Source organism: Taudactylus pleione, unplaced genomic scaffold (assembly GCF_031769625.1).
Source record: "Taudactylus pleione unplaced genomic scaffold, aTauple2 ptg000935l, whole genome shotgun sequence".
Taxonomy (NCBI): Eukaryota; Metazoa; Chordata; class Amphibia; order Anura; family Myobatrachidae; genus Taudactylus; species Taudactylus pleione.
Window position 1 is genome coordinate 699,528 of NW_028285336.1, and position 14,839 is coordinate 714,366.

The following is a 14,839-nucleotide window of genomic DNA, read 5'->3' on the forward strand; positions in this document are numbered from 1 at the left end:
CCTCTCCTCGTGTGGCTGCCGTGCAGTTGCTGTGCAGCAGGGAGGTCCATCCCTGCATTCATTATTGCTGTTGGCTCTGCTGGTACTGCTCTTTTGTGGGCTTCGGATGTCACATGCAGTTCCTTTTGGTGTCCCCGCTGTTCATGCGCCTAGCCCTCCCTGACGATGCTGGTAGAATCCGTCTGACCTGATCCAGACGGCCGGCTACAGGGACAGCATGGGGACACACAGACAGTGGCCGGGGGAGTGACACACGGGGCTGTGCACAAATCAGAGGAGTTAGTTTCTGGTGCAAGGGGTATAAAGTGAGTGACAGTGGCTCACTGACTGGGGAGGATTTTGGGCAGTGATGCCCTCCTCAGTGTGGCACCTTAAGCAGCTGCGTACCCTACATATTGGTAGGGCCGGCCCTGATCACTGAACAGGCATCAGGTCAGGTGCAGTGCAGCGGGGAGGAACCAGAAGGAGAGGGGGCCGGCCAGTGGGGAAGAAGAAGAAGTGCGGTGGTGAAGGGCCTCTTAGTGCAGGCTCAGCCCGCTGTCTGTCATTAAGGGATCTAGTTACTAAGCTGTATTAGGAGAGAGAGTGAAAAGTGATAAGTCTGTGATAAGTGCCAGCCAATCAGCTCCCAACTGTCATCTCACAGGCTGTGTTTGAAAAATGACAGTTGGGAGCTGATTGGCTGGCACCTTATCACTTTCTTATCACTTTTCACTCTGTCTCCTAACACTGCTTAGTAAATAGATCCCTAAATTTGACAGGCAGCACAGCAGATCAATTGCAGCGCAGGAGGAAGGGGAGGACTTGGCAGGAGGGGAAACAGCCAGGGGTGGGACTAGGAACCGTTCAGGTTCTCCCGCTTGTCTCCGCAGCAGGCTACCGCTGCCTGTCATACAGTGTGACAGGCGCAGCGGCAGCCGGCAGCAACAACAGCTGACACAGCAGCATCTGCAGGGAGAGCGCCTCTCCAGCCTGGTGCCTCACTGCAGTGCAGAATCTGCTGAGCGGGTTGCGCAGGCCCTGGTCACACACACAACACTCAAACACACTCACTCATACACAAACACTCAGACACACTGACTTACTCACCCTGCTGCAGAAGACCCGGCTTTCATGGCCCAGTAACCATGCGGAAACGCTAGTATCCGCATTTTTTAGTTACGATCTATTCATCGTCAGAGGTCCCAAATGGACCACCTGATATTCAGCAAACTCAGAAAATTGAAAGTTTTCGGAGTTTGCTTCCGAGAACAAACTCCATCTTCAGACGGCGCTTATTCTCAGATCCCTCCGCCGCCTCCTCACTACCTCCCCAGCGGCTTTGCACATGCGTGACCTCGGTCGCATGCGTAGCCAGGCCGACGGGGAGGAGGTAAGTAACGCAGCTACTACCGTAGCTGTGATACTAACCGTAGGGACAGCTGCTTTTCGGAGCAGCTGTCCCCGCACCGGAGCAATGATGAATTGCTCCGGTGTCAAGTTTCCCCTGCTGCGAGTTGGATACTTAAGGATCCCTCGCAGAGAGATGATAACATAATCATCGGGGGCCATACTGCCTCCAATGATGAATAGGCCCCAAAATCATTTAAAAACAAACAAATAAAACAATGGAGTTCCGGGGATGCCTGGTGTCCTGTTATACCATTGCCTTTATGTCTACCTCTTATACTATGTAGACCACACCATCCGATGAGAATCCATTTGCATTTTTCCCTTTTATATGTTTGTTTTTAAATGATTTTATGAAGTTGCATAATGTGAATAAAATAGTGTTACACTATTTGCAGTTCCTTTCACATGTACGACGGAAGAAAATAATACTAAGGATATCAGGTGGAGGAGCAGCGTAACCAATCATACAGGGCGCAGCCCTCTCCAATTAAGCGAAGTTGTCTATTATATCTTGTAGGCATATTTTTATGGTACAGGTATGAGTAAATTACTTTATGACTTAAGGAATAAGGTTACACGGTTTTACACTAAAGTTTGTTTTTCTTTTTTATTCCGAGTGATTAATAGAAGATTATTGATTTTTTTCTGTATCATCCATCTGGGAAGTGACTATCATATCGGTTGCAACTACCTAGTAGCGCTTGTTGGACCTTGTGGTGACCTTTTATATTGTTACTGTATTATTGGTGGAGTATAAGGTGATACCACTATATATTACTAGGCCTATTGGAGCAGCTATTAGGGTGCACCTACCTGCACCATATTTGTTGTTTGTGTAGTATGCACATTGGCTCTATACATGCAGCGGTACAGCAGTGATGGTGCACTGGGTACTGGCCTCTGTAATGCTGGCTTTATATGCAGAATGTTGAAGACTCTCAGGGGCATGCAGGACAGAGCTGAAGATGAGCGGTATGGCCACGCATGCGCAGTAGCACACCAGCGCGGAGGTCGTGCTGGGCAGAGAGACACAAGGTGCTCGTTCCTTACAATATATGCCTAGGCAGACAAATGAAAAGTAGTTGTTTACAACTTGAGCAGACAAGCTAATTGTACATTAGATCTGTACAAAATGCTTCCATAATGGTACATTGCTGGCCATGTATTGTACCTTTCACAGGAAGAGCAGGTGGCGCTTCCTCTTCATGGTCTTTCTTCCTTTTCTTCTTTTTAGTTGGTTCATTTGACCGCAGGTCAGTCACACAGGGATTTTTATCACACGACCTGATAAGTACAGGAAACACATTGTAAGACAATTAAATAAAAGTGCTAATTAATTATTTTGAAAAAGCACATTTCTAGTACTGTAGAAATCACAAAATCTCTCCACACAAGAAAATGTCTAAGTAAAACAACGTATTCTATTGTAAGAGTCCATCCCACAACTAAAACCCTTAACGGCTGATGCTGACCTGTGTAATGCTCTATTAACACAACTTAATTAAATATAAATCTTAATATTACATAAAGACTTATGACATAAAATTTGGGCACTATAATTGGAGATTTTTAGCCTGGTGCCCACAGGAATCTGTTGGTGTGGAGGCCGATCATTTGGCCAACATAACCACTAGAGGACGGAGGGCCTGATTTAGAGCTGTACGATAATGCTATATCAGCTGCAATCCCATAAGGATCTGCTGTGCAAAAATATACAAATGTCGCAGAGGAAGAAGAATGTATTGAAATGCCCACCTGTAGCTTTGCAAAACCAAATAGCTGCGTACAAAGCAGCAGCATTAGTCGCAGATCCTCTGATTATTGGTCTTCTGAAACTATGGTCGTCCAGAATACACACGAGACATTTTTCTTGCATGCGGAATCAAATGCAGGATGTGGCACGCCCCAACAGCGGTTGCGACATTCCTGCATTTTTTTGTCGCCACTCACCATTACCTCCCACAAACGCTCCATGTCTGTCAATTACACTGCGAGTAAGTGGTCACTGCGAGCGACTATGGTAATGTTACGTACCATGACGCATTCTCCATGCAACTTAAGCGGCAATCTGCGTATGCGTCTATCGATCAACTGTGTAAACATATAGGGTCATATTCAATTAGCAGCGAAAACGGCCATTTTTTCGCCATTGGCAAAAACGTCCGTTTTTCGCCAGAAAGGGTTCTGAAAGAAATCCCCACATTTTTAGCCAAAAATAGGGAGTTTGCATTTTTTTTCGCCTGGTCCTGGATGGAGAAAACTTTTCCAGTTTTTTTTCGCCAATTGTGTTTTCGCATGTTTTTTGGTAAAAATATCACAATTGTTTGGCGAAAAACAGCCGTTTTCGCAAATGGCGGAAAAAACGGCTGTTTTTTACGCTAATTGAATACGGCCCATAGTGTACATCTCTGAATCAGACCCAGAGTCTGATTCTGAGTAGTACCGCCTGTCACTAAAGGCTGTACTTTATTTTATATATGTATTTATTTATACTGAGGCAAGGTAACTCCAACATCAGAACGCCCTCTTTTTTAGTTAGTTTTCTGGTGGTTTCTCCAAATACAGCTGTAGAGATTTCACACTTTGTATAGTAACATGTCAAAAAATCAGGATGCAATCCCTAATTGGGGGATTAAAAACCATAGGTTTTACCGAAACCCACTTTACTAAATTTCAGCCTTGATCTTTCAGGAACACATTTTATAATTGATTGAATTGAATCCTAAAGCTACACAAATTAACCTTTCTTTACTCTGCATAGTATTATTATTATTATTATTATTATTAATAAATTATTATTATCGTAGATTTGTAAGCAGTCACAGTGCTCCGCAATGTTGGACAGGTGGAAAGAACAGGTCATATACAGTATGAAAAAGAAACAAGATAACTAAAGTAAGTGCAGACATGAAAATAGGGGCAGGGAGCGAAGTTCTCATTATAGGGGGTAAATTTACTAAGATGGGAGTTCTATTTAAGAAGTGATGTTGCCCATAGCAACCAATCAGATTCTCCTTCTCATTTATCTAGCGCCTTCTAGAAGAAAATACCTGGAATCTGATTGGTTGCTATGGGCAACATCACTTCTTAATAGAACTCCCATCTTAGTAAATTTGCCCCTAGGTTTTACTTTCTAATTGGAGAGAGAAATGAGCAAGTGTGTTTTATATTGGAGGTTCTGACAGTTGTGAGGAACCATTAGTGTGGGTAGTATAGGTAGAATTAGGATACATTCTAATAAATAGATGGTGTTTTCGACTAATAAACGATTTAAAGGCAGTGGGAGAGTATGGTCAGACATGGGAACGCCATAAGTGGGAAGCGGTAAGCAAAAGTCGTTAAGGTTGGAGTAAGTGGTGGTTATCAGACATGAGGAAAGGAGAAGGTCAGAGGTAGCTCTAAGAGGGCGAGATTGAGAGAACTTTTATATGATATTTGATATCTATGGAGGGTTCTTATTGAACAACAAGAGCCAGAGTAGAAATTTGCAAAGTGGAGTAATGAGAGAGGAAGACTAGTTTTGCTTCAACATGTAAGATGGATTTAATCAGGGATAGATGGTAAGGCAGAACAAAAGATAGTTGGAGGTTGCAGTAGTCCAGGTGGGAGATGATGGAAGGGTGGATACATCTCCCAGTCCTACAAAGTGATAGGACTGGGAGATGGGCTTTATGTGAAGAATAAAGCAGAGAGTGGAGTCAAGGGTGACACCAAGGCAGTGGCTTGAGAGACTGAGGATATTGCAATGTTACTGATAATGAGGGAGATTTGAGGGGAGGTGGTGCTGTGGGTGGAGGAAAAATAATATTCTGTTTAAACATGCTGAGCTTTACATAGCAAAAGGACATATATATATGTACAGTAGTTAGCAATGAGACAATTAGTTACACAAGATAGTACAGAAGGTGAATGGAGAGGTAGATTTGGGTATAATCGGGAGACTGAATAAGCAAATTACTTGCCCTTGAGAAGAGATGCATTGTGAAAAAAGGAGCTAGAATAGAGCCTTGTAGAACCCTGACAGATAATGGAATTGGAGGGAAGGGTATGCCAGAGGTTGAGACACTAAAGGAGTGGTATGATACTGTAGATTGTAAGTGAACCAGGAATGTACTGTGGTATGAAGCTCAATGGAAGGAAGGATGTACAGGAGAAGATTGTGATCAAAAGCAGCAAAGACGGACAGAAGGCTGAGAAGAAAGAAATTACCTTTAGACTGTAAATCATAGATTTTGTGAGAGCAGTTTCAGTAGTATGTCAAGAAAAAGTGAGAGGACAGAATATAATAACATAACATAATATAGGACAGTAAGTATTAGGGATGAGCGGGTTTGGATTTTTGAAATCCGAACCCCCCCCCGAGCCCCCACGATCCGAGTCGTATCCGAGTCAGGCTGGACATTTCCCACCTGACTCGGATCTGAAATTGAGGCAAAACGTCATCATCTCGCCTTCCGGATCTTGCGGGTTTTAGATTCTATAAAAGGTCCCCGCGTCGGCGCCATTTCTCACTCCGGCTGTGGACAGTGAAGAGGGAGGGTGGGAGCTAGGGCTGACTGGGCTGTGTTGTGCTGCTGTTGTCCATAGGGGCTGTGACCACTCAGTCCATAGGGGCTGACTGGGCTGTGTTGTGCTGCTGTTTTCCATAGGGACTGGCTGGGCTGTGTTGTGCTGCTGTCATAGGGGCTGGCTGGGCTGTATTGTGCAGTCAGTTGTCCATAGGGGCTGTGTCCACTCCAAAGTCTATAGGGGCTGGCTGGACTGTGTTGTGCAGTGTCCCATAAAAGCTGTAGTCCTAGAGAGGTGCTGTAGTGTTGTCCAGTCGGTGATCTGTGCATCAGGGGTGCTCCCCAAAGTGCACTCCAAAAAAAAAAAAAATTTTTTGTGTTTGCACTAGGGGTGAGCGGGTTCGGATTTCTGAAATCCGAACCCCCCCGAGCCCCCCCGATCCGAGTCCGATCCGAGTCAGGCTCGACTTTTCCCGCCTGACTCGGATCTGAAATCGAGGCAAAACGTCATCATCCCGCCTTCCGAGTCTCGCGGGTTTTGGATCCTATATAAGGTACCCGCGTCGGCGCCATTTTCTCACTCGGCTGTGGACAGTGAAGAGGGAGGGTGGGAGTTAGGGCTGTGTAGTGTAGTGTAGTGCTGCTGTTGTCCACTACTTCAAAGTCCATAGGGGCTGGCTGTGTTGTGCTGTGCTGCTGTTGTTAATAGGGGCTGTGTCCACTACTTCAAAGTCCATAGGGGCTGGCTGGACTGTGTTGTGCAGTCAGTTCTCCATAGGGGCTGTGTCCACTCCAAAGTCCTGTGCAGTGTCCCAGTCCTAAAGGAGTGCTGTAGTGTTGTCCAGGGGGTGCTCTGTCCATCAGGGGTGCTCCCCCCAAGTGCTAAAAAAATAATATATTTTCTGTGTTTGTGAATTGTGTGCGCAGTAGCCGCACGTGCATCAACAAAGTAGTGCCAAGCGTGCGCCTGTGTCATAAGTAAAGGGCCGGCTGGCTTGACCGTTAAAGGGTGCTGTAACCCCCGAAAGTACACTCCAGTCCAAACCAAAAAAAAATTATTTTCTGTGTTTGTGAATTGTGTGCGCAGTAGCCGCACGTGCATCAACAAAGTAGTGCCAAGCGTGCGCCTGTGTCATAAGTAAAGGGCCGGCTGGCTTGACCGTTAAGGGTGCTGTAACCCCCGAAAGTACACTCCAGTCCAAACCAAAAAAAAAATTATTTTCTGTGTTTGTGAATTGTGTGCGCAGTAGCCGCACGTGCATCAACAAAGTAGTGCCAAGCGTGCGCCTGTGTCATAAGTAAAGGGCCGGCTGGCTTGACCGTTAAGGGTGCTGTAACCCCCGAAAGTACACTCCAGTCCAAACCAAAAAAAAAATTATTTTCTGTGTTTGTGAATTGTGTGCGCAGTAGCCGCACGTGCATCAACAAAGTAGTGCCAAGCGTGCACCTGTGTCATAAGTAAAGGGCCGGCTGGCTTGACCGTTAAGGGTGCTGTAACCCCCGAAAGTACACTCCAGTCCAAACCAAAAAAATAATAATTTTCTGTGTTTGTGAATTGTGTGCGCAGTAGCCGCACGTGCATCAACAAAGTAGTGCCAAGCGTGCGCCTGTGTCATAAGTAAAGGGCCGGCTGGCTTGACCGTTAAAGGGTGCTGTAACCCCCAAAGTACACTCCAGTCCAAACCAAAAAAAAAATTATTTTCTGTGTTTGTGAATTGTGTGCGCAGTAGCCGCACGTGCATCAACAAAGTAGTGCCAAGCGTGCGCCTGTGTCATAAGTAAAGGGCCGGCTGGCTTGACCGTTAAAGGGTGCTGTAACCCCCGAAAGTACACTCCAGTCCAAACCAAAAAAAAATTATTTTCTGTGTTTGTGAATTGTGTGCGCAGTAGCCGCACGTGCATCAACAAAGTAGTGCCAAGCGTGCGCCTGTGTCATAAGTAAAGGGCCGGCTGGCTTGACCGTTAAAGGGTGCTGTAACCCCCGAAAGTACACTCCAGTCCAAACCAAAAAAAAATTATTTTCTGTGTTTGTGAATTGTGTGCGCAGTAGCCGCACGTGCATCAACAAAGTAGTGCCAAGCGTGCGCCTGTGTCATAAGTAAAGGGCCGGCTGGCTTGACCGTTAAAGGGTGCTGTAACCCCCGAAAGTACACTCCAGTCCAAACCAAAAAAAAATTATTTTCTGTGTTTGTGAATTGTGTGCGCAGTAGCCGCACGTGCATCAACAAAGTAGTGCCAAGCGTGCGCCTGTGTCATAAGTAAAGGGCCAGCTGGCTTGACCGTTATAGGGTGCTGTAACCCCCAAAGTACACTCCAGTCCAAACCAAAAAAAATAATATTTTCTGTGTTTGTGAATTGTGTGCGCAGTAGCCGCACGTGCATCAACAAAGTAGTGCCAAGCGTGCGCCTGTGTCATAAGTAAAGGGCCGGCTGGCTTGACCATTAAAGGGTGCTGTAACCCCCAAAGTACACTCCAGTCCAAACCAAAAAAAAATATATTTTCTGTGTTTGTGAATTGTGTGGGCTGTAGCCGCACTTGCATCCTCAAAGCAGCAGCGACAAGCGTGCGTCTGTCTGTTAAAGGGTGGTGACACCCTCAAAGTGTGCTACACAAACAATAAAAATATTCTTCTTTTTTTTCTGTCTTTGTGAATTGTGTGGGCTGTAGCTGCACTTGCATCCTCAAAGCAGCAGCGACAAGCGTGCGTCTGTCTGTTAAAGGGTGGTGTAACCCTCAAAGTGCGCTCCACAAACAATAAAAATATTCTTCTTTTTTTTTCTGTCTTTGTAAATTGTGTGGACTGTAGCCGCACTTGCATCCTCAAAGCAGCAGCGACAAGCGTGCGTCTGTCTGTTAATGGATTACATCGGTGACAGCATCCAAGTAGGCATGTCAGACAGTCCGTACCTGTACTGGCAGGAAAAAGAAGCAATTTGGAGGTCCCTGTACAAACTGGCTCTATTTTACCTGAGTTGCCCCCCTCCAGTGTGTCCTCCGAAAGAGTGTTTAGTGCAGCCGGGAACCTTGTCAGCGAAAGGCGTAGGAGGTTGCTTCCACAAAATGTGGAGAAGATGATGTTCATAAAATTAATTATCAACTCTTCCAGGGAGACCAGCCTCCAGAACGTACAGAGGGACCTGTGGTTGTGGATTCCAGCGGGGACGAATTAATACTCTGTGAGGATGAGGATGTACACAACACTGAAGAGGGTGAGGAATCGGTGGATGAGGACGACTTCTTGCCTCCGTAGAGCCAGTTTGTGCAGGGACAGATTAATTGCCAGCTTGTTTTGTGAGGGCCCAAACGAACCAATCATTTCAGCCACAGTTGTGTGGCAGACCCTGGCGCTGAAATGATTGGTTTGTTAAAGTGTGCATGTCCTGTTTATACAACATAAGGGTGGGTGGAGGACAATTCCATCTTGCACCTCTTTTTTCTCTTTGCATTATGTACAGTTTGGGGCCTAGTTTTTCAAACTGCCATCCTGTCTGCCACTGCAGTTTCACGCCTAGATGGGTCACGTGTTTGTGCCGCCCACTCGTGTCGCTTAGCATAGTCATCCAGCTACCTCGGTGCAACCTTTTGGACATAAAAACACTATTGTGAGGTGTGAGGTGTTCAGAATAGACTGGAAATGAGTGGAAATTAAGGTTATTGAGGTTAATAATAGCATAGGAGCAGAAAAACCTACAAATTCTGTGATTTTAGCTGTTTTTATGCTTTTTTAAAAAAAAATACAGATCCAAAACACAAAACCCAGAACCCAAAACACGGAAGGGTGGTTTTGGCTAAACCAATCCAGATCCAAAACACGAAGAAAGATCCAGATCCAAAACCAAAACACAAAACACGAAAAGTGGCCGGTGCACACCCCTAGTTTGCACATGCATCAACAAAGTAGCACCAAGCGTGCGCCTGTGTCATAAGTAAAGGGCCGGCTGGCTCGTCTGTTAAAGGGTGCTGTAACCCCCAAAGTGCACTCCAAACAAAATAAAAAATAATTTTCTGTATTTGTGAATTGTGCGAACTGTGACTGCACGTGCATCAACAAAGGAGCAGCGCCAAGCTTGCGCCTGTGTCCCATAAGTAAAGGGCCAGCTGGCTCATCTCTTAAAGGGTGGTGTAACCTCCAAAGTGCATTCCAACAAAAATAAAAAATAATTTTCTGTGTTTGTGAATTGTGTGCACTGTACGTGCATCCTCAAAGCAGCAGCGCCAAGCGTGCGCCTGTCCATTAAAGGGTGGTGTAACCCCCAAAGTACGCGCCAACCAAATAACAATCTTTTTTTCTGTGTTTGTGTGTGAAATGTATGCGTAGTAGCCGCACCTGCATCCTCAAAGCAGCAGCGCCAAACGTGCGCCTGTGTCATAAGTCAAGGGCCGGTTTGGACATCTGGTCCAGACTGAAGGACGTGCCAACAATTACTGACATGTCTACTGTCACTGCATATGATACTGTCACCACTGACAGAATGGTGGAGGATTACATTGGTGGCAGCATCCAAGTAGGGATGTCAGACAGTCCATACCTGTACTGGCAGGAAAAAGAAGCAATTTGGAGGCCCCTGTACAAACTGGCTCTATTTTACCTGAGTTGCCCCCCCTCCAGTGTGTACTCCGAAAGAGTGTTTAGTGCAGCCGGGAACCTTGTCAGCGAAAGGCGTAGGAGGTTGCTTCCACGAAATGTGGAGAAGATGATGTTCATAAAAATGAATTATCAACTCTTCCAGGGAGACCAGCCTCCAGAACGTAAAGAGGGACCTGTGGTGGTGGATTCCAGTGGGGACGAATTAATACTCTGTGATGATGAGGATGTACACAACACTGAAGAGGGTGAAAAATCGGTGGATGAGGAGGATGAGGAGCATGAGGACGACATCTTGCCTCCGTAGAGCCAGTTTGTGCAGGGACAGAGTAATTGCCAGCTTGTTTTGTGGGGGCCCAAAAGAACCAATCATTTCAGCCACAGTCGTGTGGCAGACCCTGGCGCTGAAATGATTGGTTTCTTAAAGTGTGCATGTCCTGTTTATACAACATAAGGGTGGGTGGGAGGGCCCAAGGACAATTCCATCTTGCACCTCTTTTTTTTCTTTGCATTATGTACTGTTTGGGGCCTAGTTTTTCAAACTGCCATCCTGTCTGCCACTGCAGTGTCACTCCTAGATGGGTCAGGTGTTTGTGCCGCCCACTCGTATCGCTTAGCATAATCATCAAGCTACCTTGGTGCAACCTTTTGGACATAAAAACACTATTGTGAGGTGTGAGGTGTTCAGAATAGACTGGAAATGAGTGGACATTAAGGTTATTGAGGTTAATAATAGCATAGGAGCAGAAAAATCCACAAATTCTATGATTTTAGCTGTTTTTATACTTTTTTTAAAAAAATACAGATCCAAAACACAAAACCCAGAACCCAAAACACGGAAGGGTGGTTTTGGCAAAACCAATCCAGATCCAAAACACGAAGAAAGATCCAGAACCAAAACACGAAAAGTGGCCAGTGCACACCCCTAGTAAGTATAGGCATTTATACCAAAACTATTCAAGTAGTTTGGACCTAAGGCGAGGAAAGAAATATGGCAGTGGTTGGTGAGAGAGACTGAGTTGAGAGAAGATTTTTTTTCTAATTGGTGAGGTGAGTGCATATTTAAAGTAGGATGGAAATGTGTCATTGTAGTGAGACAGCTTGAAGAGGTGAGCTAGAGGTGGACATGCAGTGAGGGAGAGGAAATGGAGAACTTGGAAGACAATACGGTCATAGGGGCAGGTTGTAGAGTGAGATGATGAGATGAGCGCAGAGACTTCAGGGTAAATTTACTATGGAGTGCTTTACAAAGCCTCTGGGTTCTCAGTGGTTTCAGCCACTGTATTTAAAGATGCAATAAATTATATACAAAACTAGGAGTGTTTGTATTTAATATTATTGTTCCTTTAAACACTGAAAACTTTGGCTTTGAAATTTACCCCTTTGTCTATGGTTATTGAGGGAGATAAAAATGGGTGGAGTGTGCAGAATTTAGCATGGAGAAAAACTTTGTTGAATGGTCTTGATTTTGTCTTTCAAGTAAGTGGTAAAATTGTCGGCTGTGAAGAAGGAAGAGGGAGGAGGTGCCGGCGGGCAGGGAGGTGAGTTTAATGTGATAAAGAGGTGATGGGTTAGAAGACTGGTGGATATTAGAGAAGTGAACTTTGTTTGATTGGCAAGTGAAAGGGCAGTGGAGTAAGATGCAAAGTATGACTTTACAGTGGAGACGTCGACATATGAGAAAGATTTCCGTAGTGCTTTTGCAGGTAGCGGGTCCGTATGGTGTGCCATGGCTGAGGTTTGGATTGTCAGAGACTATGAGCTTTAGTCTGTCTGGAACAATCTATTTTCATCCGCATGCTAGGATCGAGTACAGAAGTTGGCTCGACACTCCCATGAGATGGAACAGTTTTGTGCGTTTACTTTGGTCGCCACGTTGTTACAGGCCAGAAATGCCCATTTCACTGAGAGAGTGCTCCATATATGGGTGGATTAATGTGACCCACACTTGCGATCTCCATCCATGTGCATACATCTTTGTCCGGCACATGCACAGTTGCAGTTTTCTTTCTTCAGTGCATGCGCTGTATGCAGACATCCATGAGTTCATTCTGCATTTACACTGGTGTTCAACTCAGTATCAGGCCCTATATGTGGTGGCTGAAGCTGCATTACTACCTACGGCTGGAGTGAGAGTTTTGCTGTAGAAATAGGCACCATGATCAGGGAAGGACAGTTTAGTTATAGGAGAAAGTTTAACATAACATTTTTTATGGTATTATATTTTTAATGTATTAATTTATACCATAGTCCATGTTTACAGAATAATCCTATCTGAAACAGATTCATCTAACCCCACTGTGAGTGCAGTGCTATTTCATGTGTCTGAGGTCAGTATGTGTAGTGGAGGTTTATAAAGAAGCAACTATGTTGGTGCACTGTGTTGTATTGCTTTGTGGGCCTCTCAGAATTACAGTACTTTTCTACGTAAGCAATTCAGTGACTTCAGAAATCCCACAATATAACTAGGAGATATTCGGGACACTATGCTGGCAATAAAATAAGACATGAAAAAGTGGGAAAGCAATTAGTGGTCAAAAAATTGCAGCATTCTAAATCAGCCATGTGACTGAACCCTTACCGCTATAGTCTGCTGAAAACGCTGCTCTACAGCTATTTTACCAACCATTGTAAATCTTACAGACATTGGTAGATAAATTATCTTAAACAAAGCTTTCCAGATCCATGCTACACACTACATATTATCAATAGCAATACAACACAGTACTGAGTATAAAATATGGGGACAAGTACAATTCCTCATGGGTTCAATTATTTGGAGTTCCAATGGAGAGTGAAATTATAGCATAGTGTCACCTTACCTCTCAGGAGAGCATTTCCATCTCACTGCAGAGAGAAGAAATGAAAAAATTTATAAGAATGAACCCATAATCTGCATCATCATGAGGGGTTTATTTATCAAGCAGTGAAAAACTTAGTGAAGTGGACTAGTGGAGAAGTTGCCCATGGCAACCAATCAGCTCCTACCTATTATTTTATAGACTGTACTTCTTAAATGTTACTTCAAAGCTGATTGGTTGCCATGGGCAACTTCTCCACTGGTCCGCTTCACTATGTTTATCACTGCTTGATAAATAAACCTCTTAGTCAATAATCATATAAATGATTTAAAACTATAAACACACAAAACAGAAACAGAGCTTCATTTTGGATTCAGACAAGCAGTTTTAAAGAATTTTGTCCTGCAGCATTTCGGACTGAATATGGCATGAGTGATGTGTTCTGAAACAGCTGGTTGATGTTGTTCATTGGATTGACAGTGTGTTTCATCAGAGCACATTTTCCAGTGGTTTGCTGTGGCCCATCACACCGACGTGAACAGCAGATGTATGCATGATCCCATCTGCCTGAATAATTTATGTAGAATTTTTTTTAGAACAGAAAATTTATATACATGATTATTATTATCCTTTATTTAGATGCTGCCACAAGGGGTCTGCAGCGCCTTACATAATACTCAAACAGAAGTAGAGCAAACAAAACAAGAAAAAAGTGCAAAAGCTGTACAGTACGAAACATGTGATACAAGCATTGTTGCATATACTGGCTGTGGGTGTGGTATAAAAAGTCGACATTCAGAATTTTGACATGTTCTGAATGTTGACATGGACAGGAGATCGACTTGTCAAATGTCAACAATCACAATGTCGACACTGAAATTATGTCAACATTGTGAAAGTTGTCAGTCGGGATGTCAAACATGTGGTTTTCCATAGACATGTTATCTAACCGTAAAATATTAATATTCTGTCAGTCAACATACACAATGTCGACATTATGTTATGTAGACATTGAGAATGTCGACATTCAGACCATGTCCATATTCTGGTGTCAACATTCTGAACATATACCACCGGCTAAACCCAAAGGTTTGGTGCCAATGCAGGCAATGGGAAGGAGATGATGGTATAAGTAAGGGAAGGAAAAACCCATGAGGGAAGTTGGTCCTGCTGGTGAGATCTTACAATCTAAATGGGAGGGCAAGCAGACAGTGGTGTGTCAGAGGGGAGAGATGGTGAATGAGGGGCATAGAGTGTGTTATGTTGAGAACTGGAAGGCCTTAACAGATAAGTTGGTTTTGAGAACCTTTTTGAAGCTATGGAAAGAGTCTGATAAGGAGAGGGAGAGATTCCCAGTGTTGGGAAACAGCACAAGCAAAATCATGGAAATGGGCGCGGGAGGAGGTAATCAGTAGTGAGGAGAGGCGGCAGAAGCTGGCGGAGCGAAGTGGACAGGTGGGAGTGTGGAAGGAGGCGAGGTTGGAGATGTAGGGGAAGAGGTTTTGGTGAGGGCTTTATAGGGGAGTGTGATGAGTTTGAATTGGGTTATGAA

General features: G+C 44.5%; 1 protein-coding gene across 3 annotated transcripts in view; it reads right to left on the minus strand.

Moving 5' to 3' along the window:
- The window catches only part of VSTM4 (V-set and transmembrane domain containing 4), a 122,495-nt gene that overhangs the window by 19,742 nt on the left and 87,914 nt on the right, over positions 1-14,839 (minus strand). For 2 of the 3 annotated variants that reach the window (XM_088459779.1, XM_088459778.1), the window contains exons 5-6: positions 13,309-13,333; positions 2,564-2,676 (exon numbers count right to left, since the gene is read on the minus strand). In XM_088459779.1, the coding sequence (XP_088315905.1) occupies positions 2,564-2,676; positions 13,309-13,333 (138 nt within the window). Of the gene's footprint in view, positions 1-2,205; positions 2,452-2,563; positions 2,677-13,308; positions 13,334-14,839 lie in introns of all 3 variants that reach the window. The other variant, XR_015872981.1, reaches the window with a different exon arrangement.